We start from the raw sequence: 15,255 nt of genomic DNA on the forward strand, positions 1-15,255 counted from the left end.
AAACAAGAGATGCATAGAGTCTGACATTCATCCATCTTAGACAGGCGTGGTACCTCAAAGGAAAAGCCAGTTTGTCTCTGGGGAAGTGACAGGGATATTTACAAGCCTTGTCCCAAATCCCTTCTCTCTCCCTCTATCTTTACCTTGTATACTCATCACTTGGACAAGAACTTTAGTGTCCTGTCCCTGTCTCCTTGCATCCCCTTACCCCACTTAAGGCCCCACTCTCCCCATTTAAGAAATACCTAGAATATATTTCACAGCGTCTCAATCTATATAGATATGATAGTAATCCATGTTGGGGAAAGAGAAATCAATCCCCAACCCATGAAGAAGACCCTGTTACCTGTGTGATCCTGTAGTATTGCTCACAGCCACAGATTATTTAAAAATTAAAATCTTATTAAGGGGACAGGCAGAGACAAACAGTGAGTTGCCCGTGAGCCAGCAGATGGTGGTGGCCCCTGATTTAATCCAAGGGCAGGAGAAGAGAATTGGGGGAAAGGCTCCAAATAAAAAAAGGCAAATGGCAGACATACTATCTGTCTATCTCCCCCTTCAAGTAAATATGACACACCCCAAGCCCCTCTCCCCCGTTAAATATTATGTCACAGCTGGGAGAATCTGTGGTTCATTTCCCACCTGTAAATTAGTAATATTTGTCTGACTTAGAAAGATGTGACTATTAATTTATTTAGGGTTCTATCCCAGTGATGACGATACAGTAGACTGAGCCTTTAATGTTTGTGCAGGGCTTTGAACAGCAAAAACACTAGCATAGACACATGATGCTTAGTAGTAGCATTATTGGATTAGGACTTCAGAACCTTCTGTACTTCCAGCTGTCTCAGGAGAGCATGCTCTCTCCCCTCCCTCTGAAGGCCCAATCCAGCTCTCCACCAAATACTACCTGTGGTGGTAAGAGCTCTCAACACAAGTAGAATTGAGGGGTAGGGAAGGATGAAGGTGATCAAGATTTGCAGATCAGACCCCAAGTTATTAGCTAGGGCTGGATGCCAGATTTATCAGGCCCTACAGGTCAGATGAATAGTCCATTCTGGGTTGGACCCAGGCTGATTGTGGCCCACAAGCCAGCTGGATCCAGTATGTGGAGCCAGTCTGGCCCAGGCACTGCATTGAGTGCACACCAGACCAGACCTGCACTCCATATGGAGTGTGCATCCCAGCCCATGGCTATGCAGCATGTGGGTCCATGCCAAGGCCCATGGGCCATATCTTTAATACGCCTGTGCTAGACACCCAAGGCTAATCTATGAAATCTGAAATTACAAGCATGTTAGATCAAATTGGGTTCATAGAAAGTGGGCCCTGCTTAATCCTTCCATTAAGTGGTCCTAGAAACCCTTTTCCAATAATTATTAACCGTTTTTTTACAGCACAGTAAAGGTATATAGTCTTTGACATATTCACTCAATTAGACAGTGGCCCTTCTGCTCTAAATGATGTTCATTGCTGATGTAGAGGAAGAAGGAAAGGCCAAATAAAGTGCTTCTTGTCCCTTGCTGACTGCTGCATATGGATGAAAGCTGGGATTGTGTTATGACTTCTGCAGTAATCAGCTGGTGCCCACCCAGGAGCATGAAGATACTTGCACACATTATAGGTCATAATATTATGGAGCTGCATTTTTAAATCTAGCTTGCAGCCTTTGATTCTGTCTAGATTACACAATATTTTAATATTTCATTAAAATGAAGTTAGGGGGGTTGGAATTTAATATCCTAAAAGGCTGTGATATACGTTCGTAATATAGGTTTCTTCCTGTTCATTTTTTAAACATGTTTCACTAGGGGCAGATGAAGTCCAGCCTGTGGGCCAGACTGGGCCCCTGGCCGACTCCATTTCCCAGAAGCCCCTGCCTGCATCGCTGCAACCAGTTTCCATGGAGACCCTAGGAGTGGTGGGGCTATGACAGCACAGGAACAGGGTTTCCATGAAGCTAGGCCCCAGCAGCACTGGCAGGGTGTGCAGCAGGGTGGGAAACTACTTCAGAGCCAGGATTTTGCAGTGGTGACAGCGTGGACCAGAGCTGGAGCAGAGCTACGATCTGCTGCCTGCATCCCCCGGCAAGAGTGTGCAGGCAGCGGGTCGCAGCTCTGCCCCAGCTCCGGTCACCACTATCAAATCCTAGCCCCAGAGCAGCTCCCTGCCCAGGTGCATACCCTGCCGGTGCTGCTGGGGCTTATCTCCATGGAAACCCTGGCCCTGCGCTGTCACAGCCCTGCCACTCCTAGGGTCTCCGTGGAAACCAGCCACAGCAATGCAGGCGCAGGGACTGCTGGGAAATAGAGTCCAGTTGCTGGCCAGATCCCCCATTTTGTCCACCCCTGCTTTAGGCTCAGGCTTATTTTCTGCTGTTGACCTGTACATATCAGCAGTAATTGGATGCTTTCCCACTCGCATTTAAGAGACATTTTTGTTGATACTTCACGGTGAACATATATACATGTTTTGCCTGATGGAGACAGCAGAGAAATGCACGGGTTAATGTAGTAGGACTTCTTTAAATGTACCAGGTGGTGCTGTCATGAAAAATAAGGTTGCCCATACTACGGTATTCCACACTTCATGACCTCTGCCCTGTCAGGCACAGGGCAGTGTTGTGCAGTAGAGGGGTGTATGGCATCAAGGAAATGGGCATCAAGGACTATGCAACTGGGTTTCAAGCCTCAAAAGTGGCAGTTTTTGAAAAATATTTTCTCTTAATGCCTGAATTACTGTAGATGTACACAGGGAAATACAAACTTCCCTTTGCCACGCTGGTCTGCATGTTATTAACACAGTTACTAAGAAACCCTTACTGACTGGCAGCAGTCACACAATTATTAAACACAAAGAGAGAAACGTTATAAATATCTCCTTGGCTGGCATACAGGTGTTTGCAGCAAATATGACGAATAATAACCATTGTAGTTCTGCCAGTTAGGATGAGGTCACAAAATCTCCTGCTTCAGGATGTACACTGATCTCTGCAGCATTTACAGCAAGTTTTACCCCCAAATAAGATGGGATTCTAGTAGTTGTTCACACTTTCAACTCCTTTTTGATCACTCAGTTGAGTGTGCTCAGCACCTCAATGGATCATGTCCGGCATTGCACAGCTGGCCTGGGGCATTGTGGAGGGCCTTTTCACCCTTGTTCTGAAGTAAAAATCTTGGTGCTGCTGAACCAGGAGTCTCATCTGGTAGAACACAGCACCCTTCTTCTTATCATAAGTCTGTTCTTGAACAACACAGGAACGTGTCTTTTCAGGACTCTGGCTTGCACAGCACAGTAGCATTCACACAGCAGCTGTTGTCATCTGAGCTGTAACACAAAACTCCATTGAACTGTCCCAGTGTGTTGAGAGTCAATTTAATTATTTCATAAGGGTATTCACTTGACTCTGCATCTAGTTTTGCAAAGTGATCATTGATCAGTCCCACAAGGAGCCCTATAAGTGAAAGGACTTGAACCAAGAATTTCAGGCTGAACTGTCTGACAGTTGGGGGCTGTTTCAGAGGAAAAATTAGTTTTCATATCAATGCTCAAACACTTAAATTGCAGAATAACAGTGTTATTGCTTTTTAAATTAGTTTTTAGAAGCTGATTTTTAATTAGAATGGGGTGGGTGCTTGTGTGTGTGTGTTGGAGAAAGTGAGTGAGTGTGCATTTGCTTGGAGATAAATTGCTAACTGAACAGCACAAGCCCTGGAAGAGTGCAAAGCATTTAGAAGATGCACCATGCAGAAGACTCAACAAGGAAAGCTTTTTATGTAGCTATCAGCAGGTTCCTTAATGGTTTTATAACTGTAAATGCTGTCTATGCATTACTGAGTGTGGGAGTAATGAGCATTAGTTAAAAGAGGCAAATAAAAAAAGTAAACCAAGACATTAAGTGCTTTTTTTTCCTTTCTTTTTTTTTTTGTCTCCTCCCGGCTTTAAACAAACCACTTTGCTGCAAACTAACAATTCTGCCATTTATTTTGCTAGGTTAATAAAAACAAGAAGTGGCGTGAACTGGCAACCACCCTGAATGTTGGTACTTCGAGCAGTGCAGCCAGCTCCCTGAAAAAACAATATATTCAGTACCTGTTTGCCTTTGAGTGCAAGATTGAACGAGGGGAGGAGCCCCCTCCAGAGGTCTTCAGCACTGGAGATACTAAGAAACAACCTAAGATTCAGCCACCATCTCCTGGTAAGTAGGAGAACTGCAGCTTCTTATAGCAGCATTTTTAAAAATGCAGCTCTTTTAGACAAATCTTGCACCTCTCAACCTTCCTTCCCCAGCAGGCATTTTAGGAAGATCCCTAGCTAACCTTAGATAACTTAGTTGAATAGATGCATCTGGGAATTTCACTTGTGTGACTGAATGGGCTTCAGACCTGTGTCAAAGTTAGCTGTGAGAAGCAGACTGCAGAACTATGTATTGCTTGCTCAGATACATGCACAGGCCTGTGCACTTGTACCTCCTTAAGTATTTGCATGTCATGTCAGTCTGAAAAATAGCAAGACCCTAAGGGTTAAATTACTAAGAGGTAGCAAATAACAATGGCATTCTGCAGGGATATGCATGCATGCTCTGTAAAACGTGCAACTCCCAGTACTACAAAAATATATCCTGACTAAGGACCAGATTCTACAACCCACAGTTTCATTAATATGAATCTGGAGTGAATTACCACATGCCTTCTGGCAGGTAGAAACACTAATCAGTTAGGGTTAAGATGGCAGCTCTGGTCCAGTAAATGGAATACAGCCCGCTTCTCTGATACAGTTCTTTTTAAATGCAAATGGAGAGAGTTGAGAGAATACAGAGATTTTGCTCACTACTAGACTTTGTAGTTTGGAATGTATCACTCTCCTCTGCCATTGTCATTAATCTTGCATATTAGAATAATTGATATTGGCCTTTTCTGTGTTCTGTTTCTTATCGTCAGGAGGCACATGAACTGAAAGCGCTTGATTTTGGCTTCTGTCTCAGCATATACAGGATGGAGTTTGAAATAGACAAAGGGAGTGAGATTTTCTTGTTTTATCTGTATTCAACTTGAGATTCTTAATAGTTGACAACTGTTATTGGCATCCGATATAGAGAAACTTAAAGGAGTTGCATGTTCAAGAAATGAAAGAGGGGGTAAAGGACATTATTGTTCTGTAGTGTGTTTATTTCTTGGCTTCATTTGGAAAAAGACAGCAGAAATTGTCATCGTATGTATTTTCTGCCTCTGAAATCACACAAGGGTAGAAACGTTACAAGAGTGAATGGGAGAACAGGGGCTTCTCAGACTGTTTTGTAGAAGTATATTTAATACAGAATAATCTGGTTACATACCCTCCCATTCCCTTTGTTGCAAGCCATCTCCCCTTGCTGGCAATACAATTCCATTCCTGTGAGAACTGCAGCATTTGCTTGCATTGACAGGTTATTTTAGGAAATTTTTTAACGTATCTTAGTTTCTTTTATGCATGTTAGCAGTCCAGAAGAAGGAGAGAGCAGCCAGTTCTCCACAGAATTTGCAGACTGCAGGCCCCAGTTTGGGGGCCTCTCTTACAGATATAAAAAGCACAAAGAGCTTTTAAGTTATGTAGTGCCTTCCCTGGCCAGGCAGGATTATTCATTGTAACAGTGGTTCCCAAACTGTGACTCTCACTAGTGCTCATGTACTTCTATAGTATTTTCCATTCAAAATATGATGATAAGGCTCATTATACCCTATTAAAAATTTAGAACATTAACAGCAGTTTAGCGGCCCAAAATATTTGGAAACCACTGTTGAAGGATGCTCTGTTGTGCTTGCTCCAGTGTGCTAATTGTCTCAAGTGATAGGACTGAAATGCCTTCACCTGTAGTGACTATTCCTTAAACTAACATTGTTAGGAATTTTTCCTGATATTCATTTTCAATTTACCGTCTCTCATCACTAGCTGACCTCTTTAAAACACCTGAAATAATGCCTCCCCCCTCTGTAATGTTTAACCCTTATAAAACCTTATGATTAGCTTGTGCCCCATCACTAGTTAGTTAATATGTCAGGCAAGTATCTCACTCTGAAAAGCAAGTTTGAGAGCTAAAAGGGGCCCAAGTGTTGTAAACAAGGGTATTCTGAGTATTTGAAAGTCTAAAGGAAGCATAAATTGGTCAGGACGTGCATTGTTATTAAAAATTGAACGCTCTTGGATTTGACTGCTTCGCCTACAGAGAGAGAATGGTAAATGGAGCTGAAGCCATTAGATGTGTTAGGGAGGAGGTTAAGAAAATACATCTATTTTTTAAATGAAAAAGCAGAACTAAAACTGAATGAAATATTTTGCTTCCCTCTTCCCTGCTCCCAATGTTGCCATTCAGTAATTTGGTTAGTGACTCGGGGCAACTGCCATAAAACTTACCTGAATTTTGAGATCTTGTTTTAAATATTGGGACCTTAAACAAAAGCAGAGAAACATTATGGACTACTCTGCTTTTATAGGTTCCAGTGTAGCTTGGAACTAGAAAAGAAAACCACCAAGTCCAAGTTTAAATTTAATCACAACGTTACATGCAGTTCAAACAAGCTGTCTATGAAGAGAACTGAAACTATTTTTCTAAAATAAAAACACAGCAGGGCATAGGGACCAGAAGAGGGGGAAGCGAGTAAAGATCTCAAGGTTTGTTTTGTTTGCTGGAAAAGAACTTGTGTTGCTGATTGGACTGCACTTCTGTATGGAGAAAGGCTTTCCCAGTGTGTATCGGCTTTAGTACATGAAATCCCGCTGAGGTGTAGATGCTGCAAAAAGCACAGGCCTGTTCTCTTTAACAGTCAGCCTTTTTTTTCTTTTTCTTTAGCTTATGGCAACATTAACGTTTTAACTACACAAAAGAAGTAGGCTTACAGATGTACTGTAGATAATCCATTCCTCTTTTGCTTTCAAATAGAACAGGAAATCGTAGACTGAAGAGTTCCTAGCTTTAAATGCTAAGGTCCCACTTGTGCAGCTGGTTCCATACAAGCAGGCCCCAGTATCCTCGTGGAACCCAAGTACATATGTGTATAGCCATTGAACTCTGTGGCTCGGGGGGCCCCATCCAGTCCTATATTCCTGTTTGTCACAGGAAAGGGAAGCTGGGCTTGGTCCATCCCTACAACCAGCTGAGGATGTGAGCCAAGGACAAGGATGGGAAAACAGCTTGAAAATCACTTATTTAAAAAAAAAATCCCAGGAAGCTCAGTTGCTCATAAGAACTGAAGGAACTTGAAAAGAGCAGGAAGACCTTTGCTGGAATTTCTGGGTGAAAGGAGAAACCTAGTTCATATGCAGGAGGTGGTGGTAGTATGCTGCCCCACTGGCTTATTGCATTGCATAAGGGGGTGAAATTCTGTTACTGCTTCCATTCCTTGCAGCTCTGCTGACTCAGGGTAGGTGGGGGATATAACTGAATGCAGAATTTCTCTCTCTGTGCTGCACTTGACCATCTAGGGAAAAGCCCTGCAGCTTGAATAGAGGGATTGGACTAGTTTAGCAAAGCAGCAGGTCAGTGGGCCTTGCAAACTGGTGATCTATACATCACCCAATTGTAATTGCCTGTTTTAATGCACATCATGCACATACATCTCCAATCCCTTCAGATACTCCCAGAGAAAGAAGGTGGCTCTGAATGTGTCAGATTTCTTTCTCTTAGGAAACAGCAGTTGAAAGGGTTTTGAGTGCATTGTATACAGTTTTCTTATGCTATTTTAAATCTGGCTAGCTTGGGTACCAACAACAGTAAAGACATGGGAGCCCAGTCTGTGGAATAGACTTAGCTACCTTAGGGCACTTTTACATGTACTCCGGGAGTGGGAGAGGGGCAGCACTTCAATTAGAGTGGCTCTGAGAGCTGCTCTAAATTAAAGTGCTGCCACCTCTTGTGATTCAGCATCCCCACGCTTAAAATTGGCAGTGGGGCACTTGAACTAAAGCAGTTGCCACGCTCCAACAAACTCAATTAATCAAGTCTGCTGTGAAGAGCTGGAATTCCAGCATGTCGGAGCAGCCTCCATGCTCATGTATAGGTACCCTTAGTGCTTACACAAGGTCCCTGTCAGGCTTGCATTCAAGTTACTAGCCTGTGCTGCCACTTCTACACTGTTATTTCACTACGTAAATGTACCCTTATTAACAGAAAAGTGTGCTAAGGTGGCAAGCTCCTCACAAGCTTTCCATCTGTGATCATTATGCTCCCTAGAGATTCATGCAAAGAAAATATTCCCCACCATAGCCTTAACAGTGTTTTGATATTCTTGACCAAAATATGTAGCAATTCTGCCTATTTTTGCAGTAAACTCTAACCTGCAAATGATCCTGTTGGGTATCCATTATGCTAAACCAGGGATTGTCAACCGGGGTTACACATACCCCCGGGGGTACTTGGAAGGCCCTAGGGGTTATGCATGGGTGGGCTGGGATGGAGCGTTGCCACCCTGCACCGCTGCATCCCAGGAGCAGGGGAGGGGAGGGCAGCAGCACCCCTCTGCGGGCCATACAGGCACCACCCAGCCAGCCAGATGCGAGGTGGGGGGGAATTCACACATGGCAGTTTCCGCTCCCACCCACCACCCTGCACTGCATCTAGGGGTGTGCCACCCTCCCGCTTGCTCCATGTCTGGCCGCACACACCCCCAGGCTCTGCAACCAACTGCCAGGGGCACACTTATTAAGAGAGGTTGAAAACCACTGTGCTGAACCCTTAATGGCTACAAAGGAAATGGGTTTTAAAAGGCTTCCGACATTAAAAATCTATTTTCCACTGTTACACTGTGGGCACGTCTACACATGCCCCTATGGTGCCATTGTTACTATGCTGTCATTTAGCACTTTAGGAAGTACTAAATGATGACACAGTAACAGCCATTACTGCACTGTGCCAGTGGCTCATGGTTATTTTCAGCCACTACGTCGCTATAGCAAGGGAGCACATCGCTACAGCAACATAGCTGTAGCAGCACGGTTTGTGCTGGCCAACGCTACGTCGCTGTAGCATATTGCTCTGGCAACGTAGCATCTCGTGTAGACGCACCCTGTATGTTCTTTCACTGCTCCGGAATGCAGTGTCCTTAGCCACAGTACATCAGCTAGATGCACGTGGATCTCAAAATTATGACCACTAATTAGCCCATGTGTTTGAGGCTGAATACTTATCATTGTGCTGGCTGAGAGTCTTCCACCGTTTCGCTCATACAGCATGAGCAGGACAAGTCCCCTCACAGCCGGGCGCCGCAGCCACAACCCAGAGCTTGGCCTTGATGATGTCAGTAATGCAAACCTGGAAAAGTTGGTGCCTGTGTTGCGAGAGGGGGAGAGCCACCGTTCCTGCGTTTCCTTGGCAGCAGAGAAACAAGACTTGGGGAGGAGGGGGGAGAAAAGCCAGTCATTCAATTAGTAAGTCTGTAACCAAAAACCCATCCATCTTTCCTGGCAGGTGGCTGACTGCATTTCTATTATTAGCTGACAGGTGATGTCACAAAACCTGTCATGTAGCCAACCAGGGAATCCCCAGCAGAAGATAAATGAGAGAGGGGTCCTGGTTATAAACAAAGGTGCCCTCAGGTTGACCTCCATTCACTGCAGACCTGTGACACATCCGGCGAGCCCTCCCCACCCCTCCCCCATCCCGCCAGAATTAGGGCACTGGGTTCACGCTGTGTAAATTATCTTCCCAGCATGGTGTCTGGCTGTTCAGTCTGAAGTATGTGAATGTACTTAACCTTCAGTAACCTTTCCATTGTTTACTTTAGAGTATACATTTGTAGCTTCTGGCAAAAGGTAGGGATATCCTAGAGAGCATGTCAGGCCTCATATTAATGGAGTTTCAAGAGGTTGCATTCATTTTTTTTATTTTTTTTTTCCTGAAGGAAAAAAATGCTGGCAAGGGGAAGACATTTTTTTGCTTAACTGCATACTTGAGCTATTGTAAATAAAGGGTCTTCCCTGCAGCCTCACTCACTGGCGGGCAGACCTTTTACGGGAAAAGTCATCGCAGTGCTGATCTCCTGCAGCTAAGGATGAAGTGGTCCATAAAGGAAGCTGTGAAGGAGCTTGTAGGACCTCTCCTTCCAATTGGCTGAAGATACTGTTTTATTTCACTTTTCTTTTATTGTTTCTGTTTTTTAAAAGCTTTTTTTTTTTTTTTTTTGAGGAAAGCTGAGGTGACAAGTGTTGTTCAGCGTCTGTGTGCACACGCACGCGTGCGTGTGCGTATGCTGAAAAATTTCATATAAAACAAACTGACTAGATACAAAAGAGTTTTGGTTTTTTTCTAGATATCTGCAAGTCAGCTGCTTGGTCTCAGGTACTTCTAAATAAACACATACTGTTGTCTGAGTCCGCCTTTTTAGCTCTCCATTGTTGTTGTTTTATAATACTAAAGGCAATAATGCAGCACTTGACAAACAAGGCATGGTCCCCGTTTTCAAGGAGTTTACAATCGGGCTTGAGCAGCCACAGTAGAAACAAAATGATAAGCTGCAAGGTTGGATGTAGACAGTGTCAGAGAACAGATTAGCTTTCGGAATCTGAACAAAAGTGGGATTTAAAGAAGGATTTGAAGGAGGAGGACACAGCAGTTTTGCTACAAAGAAAAATGCTCAGTTTGTGATTTTTGTCCAGAAAAGTATTATGGATGATATGGGGAGGGGGGGAATAAAAAAAACCCAAAAGGATATGTATATGTAAGCATTGTGGGACCATGCATAACTTGTCTGCCTCACCCAACTTATGTTGAACAGAACACAGTATAAATAATATGGTGAAGGACATATAAATATGTGCATTGTCTCTTTCTCTGAGCATAGATATATAAACTATAAGTATATAAAAACTATAATCCACAATTATTTATATTAAAAGAACTTATATTAAAAGTGCTTGACTTTGCACCCAAAAAATCTGAAATGCTGAAATGTTAAGATTGCCTGTGCAATCTTTAGTGTGACCGCCCACCCATATATATTCTGGTACAGCTTTTAATCATACAACCACATACTACTTCTTTCCACAGACACCCTATTCAGTTCAGTGCACCAAATGCAGGGTGCCCACTAAATGTGCAGCTAGTCAATATTTTGTTTTATCCTCATTGTTCAATATGCGGCTTGAGGCCTTATTTACAGTGCAGTGTTCAAACCCTGCTCAGAAGACAGAATTATTAATTTTCTCATGGGCTGTCTTCTGGCATTTATCACCCTGGCATCTGAAAGCTTCAAAGGCATGAATTAATTAATCTTCACAACACCCCTGTGAGATGAGAGGCACTGTGATCCCCATTTTTACAGATGGGGAACCAAGCCAAAAAGAGATTAAGGTAAAATATATCCAGTAATTTTGAGAGGCCGACTTGCGACAGCTAAGGACCTGCCTTTTCAGAGGACTTAACCTTACAGTGCTTTCTCTGGTCAAAGCACAGCTCCCATTGACTTCATTGATAGCCCTGAGTGCTCAGCACTTTTGAAAATTGGAACCCCCGGTCTCAAGTCAAGCGCCCAGCAAACAAAGACAGTCAGTGACCACCTGCAAAAATTCTGATTTAAATTACTGCTCCCCCTGGATTCACATAGGAAGTCCTGTGGCAAAGGCAGGGACAGCGCCTGCTTCCCCAGGGCTACATTTGGATTCCTTAACCGCAAGACCATCTTTTCTCTGCCTGCACTCCCTAGCTTTGCTTATGGCACAGCTTCCACCATCTGCATGGGTCCAGCACACAACAGCCTTCTTCACCACACTCATCCTCAGACCAGAGCTATCCTGTGCAATGAATGAAGCAGAGGTCCCATAGAAGAAATTGTATTTGGTGAGGTAGTTGAAGACTGTAACATAAGAAAAAAAAACCCAGGAATTTGCTGATGGCAGAGGAATAAGTGATATTTGGGGGGTCTTGGGCTGACTACACCTAGTAAGCCCCACACCCGCATTCCCCATCTTCACTGGCTCCTTGTGCAGTCACCGTATCCAGTCAGTTGCACTTCTTTCCCTTCATCCTGCCTTCTTGTCAGCTGTCACCTCTGCCACAGTGGTTCCCAATCCCAATGTCTTTTCCCATCCAGTCCCAGTCTCTTCCCCAGAGCTTTTCATCTGATCTCAGTCCCCCATCCATACTTCCCTTCTTGACTCACCATCTCCTTGCTCATCCAGTGGCAGCCTGCTCTCCCCAGTTCCCAGTCCCATTTTCCTCACTTCCCCTTCCAAGTCTCCAGGTGAAGTCTGCTACCCCTAGGCTACTAGTCTCAATGTGTTCCCTCTACAGTCCCTGCCTGGCTTGTCTGTTGTTCGCACTGCATTCACTTTGGGCACTTTCCTTCTCTGCCTGTGCCCAGCAGGGTGTGTGTTGACAGTGCAGGAGAGAGACTCATTGCTATTAATTCAGTGTCCAGGCTTAGATCCATCCCAGCCTACAGTGGCCAAGCACTGAAATTACAAGGAAAGTCCTGTGCAGCGCCATGCCAAAGCGTGATCCGTGCAGACAGGACCTTCATGGAATTAAGCTGCGACTATGCAGCATGTCACTACTGAGCATATGTAAACTATAATTTTTCAGAGGTGTATAGCTTGTCCAGATTTTCATAAGGACAGCAAAAGCCACATCCCTGACATAAGAACTATCCGCCTTCACTTCAGGGTGTGGATCCAAAGCCTAGGCCCTAGGGTCAGTAGAGCTTCTGAAAGGAAATGTTCTCAGAATTTTTTTAAATGGGAAAAGCAATTTTCCAAGCCATGTTAGAAATGGCTGAACCATTTTGGTGGATACATTAAAAAATTAGCATACGGCAGAGACCCAATATGGAAAATTTTACACCAGATGGCTAAAGTTTGAGGAAGTGATAGCAACTGAAAACCAGATCTTAAAATGGGAAGTGTTGGGCAGCCTTAGAATTGGGTAGTGCTGCTAGCTTCACCCATAATAACCAACATTTTGAGTGTTTAAATTATTCTGCCACGAGGAAGGTACTTTGTATGCTAACAGTGTTCATAAAACATAAATTAACTATTCAGTGGCATTCAGGTATGTGAAATAACTTGTTGATCTCTGGGTAATTCCTAGTAGACCAGTTATCCATATCTCACATACCCGACTATGTCCTTGTTGGAAACCCATGGCCTAATAAGCATGGGGACTGAAATACTCTAGTATCTCTAGAAGTATCCTCTCCAGGTCAAGGTTGAGGCATATGAACAAAGCACTTTTGGAAAGATTGCTGTCCCCATGCTGGCTTTGGCATTGGCCCTCTCGTTATACAACATGTTTAGCAGCTATTTGTAACCAGTCATTTTTTAGCAGGTAGAAACTTAGCTTGCAAGTTCTCAGCTGGATGTCTCTCTTTTCCTATTTTCAAATCAGACATGTTTTATATAAGAGGATTTTATAAAACAGTTATTTTATAAGAAGAATACTGTGTATTTTTACAGTTCATAAATAGAGAAAATATGTTTTAACTGCTATCAGCTTTTTTTTCCCCTTTAGATGAGAATTAAGTTCTTCTTGCCTGGGGTTGGTTAGGGAAGAATTTAATTGGTATTTAATGGCCCATCATGAGAGATTCTTGAAATATACTGGTGGAGGCAATTTCATATGTTATAATAAATATCATGGTTCCACGCTAGGTTGCATACCTGGTTTTAATTTATCAGCTCTGAAACATCTAGGACTTAGCACAGAAATGGTTTCAGGTTTTTATACTTTTCAGGGAAGCAATCTATAATTTGCCTATGAAGAGACTTGATCTTCTGAGGTCCCTTCCATCCCTAATGTCTATGCAGTCTATGAAGATCTTGAGATTTAAAGCCAGGGTACAAGCCCTGTTACTCAAGTTCTTTCATTTAGACAATGGCTTTGTTGTGAGCACGCACACATTTATTTTTGTTATCATGGTACGGGCATATCATTGTAAATACCCAAAGCCCCCAGGCGAATATAATATTAGTATAATGTGGGTTTGGAAGGTGTGTATATTTCTTTGTTTACTATATTAAGTGGATCTGGATGTTCTTAACAACTTTTAGAATTTCATTACTATTGGGCATAAAACTAAACGCTATTTGAAAAGTTGAGGATCGGGGGATATCCTGATTATACATTTTGCTAACAGGACTGATTTCCAAATTTGGCAACCTACAATACAGAAGTAGATGAAACGAAACAGAAAAAAGTCTGTCTTCAAGCTAGGATAAGATGCATCCATCAAAATATTGGAGGCTGCTAGGATTTTGGACCAGTCCTGACCTGCTGTCCCTTTTATGTCATCAAGCCTTTGTTGCATCTGTCCCTCCTCCTCCCCTCCCCCAGCAGCAGCATGCCTAGTGATTGAGCATACAGGCAACAGCCAGGCACTAGGAAATGCTAACATAAGTCTGCAGCTAGGCAATAAAAAACCTAAGGAAATGTACATTTAAAGCCAAGTTGAGCTTCTTTCTGAATCTTCTGGTGTTCTGTGCTTCTTGTGGTGAGTCTTTGTCTCCAGCAACTAAATTAATTGATTTTGGTCCTGCAAGCCTTCCTCAGGTAGAATTCACCTGGAAGTCAGTTGGGGCACTAGGCCTAGAGGTCTAGGGCAAGTCAGATCCAAAGCTTCTGCTTGAATTCATTAATTCTCATCTAGCAGACTTTTTAAATTAAATTAGTTGGGAAAATATACTTCATGTAGTGAATATGTCCATCAGATATTCTTTAATAAGGAAACTGTATGTTCACTTAAAAGGCACACAGTAAATGTATTCCTGCACCAATTTCATATGATGTATTCATTTGACTAGACCTGATATATACCTACTTATTCTCATTAGATTAGAACTCCTCACAAAACTATTTTATGTTCATTATAATTATATTAAGAATACAGTCATTTACCAGGGTGAAACAGTGCCACAATACTGCCCACAATTGCTTTCTGAGGTCTCAGCACAATTGGTGCAGCAGATAAAATGGGTGGCTTTGAAGAGTTGTCTTATCTAATCACATGCACATAATGTATGCGTACCATTTCACTGAAAGAAGTACCTCCATGGGTAAGGCAACAACACTGCAAAAATACCAACTGCAAAAGTGTGGTATGAAAAAGTTCTTCAGTGTCCTCTCATACTGTACTTCCCTGACTCCTTTACCCATGTGATTTCTTAATGAGTCAAAGTTTACTGATGAGTTATAGTTTGCTCGTAGTAGCTAACTTTGACTGAGATATAAAACCAAAGTCTTAACCACTTGATGTTAAACAGTCCATAACTTTTTTACAAGATTAGGGGAGTTAA

General features: G+C 43.0%; 1 protein-coding gene across 10 annotated transcripts in view; it reads left to right on the plus strand.

Annotated features, from left to right (window-relative positions):
• Positions 1 to 15,255, plus strand: part of ARID1B (AT-rich interaction domain 1B) — a 432,896-nt gene that overhangs the window by 397,025 nt on the left and 20,616 nt on the right. For all 10 annotated transcript variants that reach the window (XM_059714373.1, XM_059714361.1, XM_059714369.1 and 7 more), the window contains one exon: positions 3,994 to 4,198. In XM_059714373.1, coding sequence (XP_059570356.1) covers positions 3,994 to 4,198 — 205 coding nt within the window. The remainder of the gene's footprint in view (positions 1 to 3,993; positions 4,199 to 15,255) is intronic.

This window comes from Alligator mississippiensis, chromosome 1, assembly GCF_030867095.1.
Source record: "Alligator mississippiensis isolate rAllMis1 chromosome 1, rAllMis1, whole genome shotgun sequence".
In the NCBI taxonomy this organism is placed as follows: Eukaryota; Metazoa; Chordata; order Crocodylia; family Alligatoridae; genus Alligator; species Alligator mississippiensis.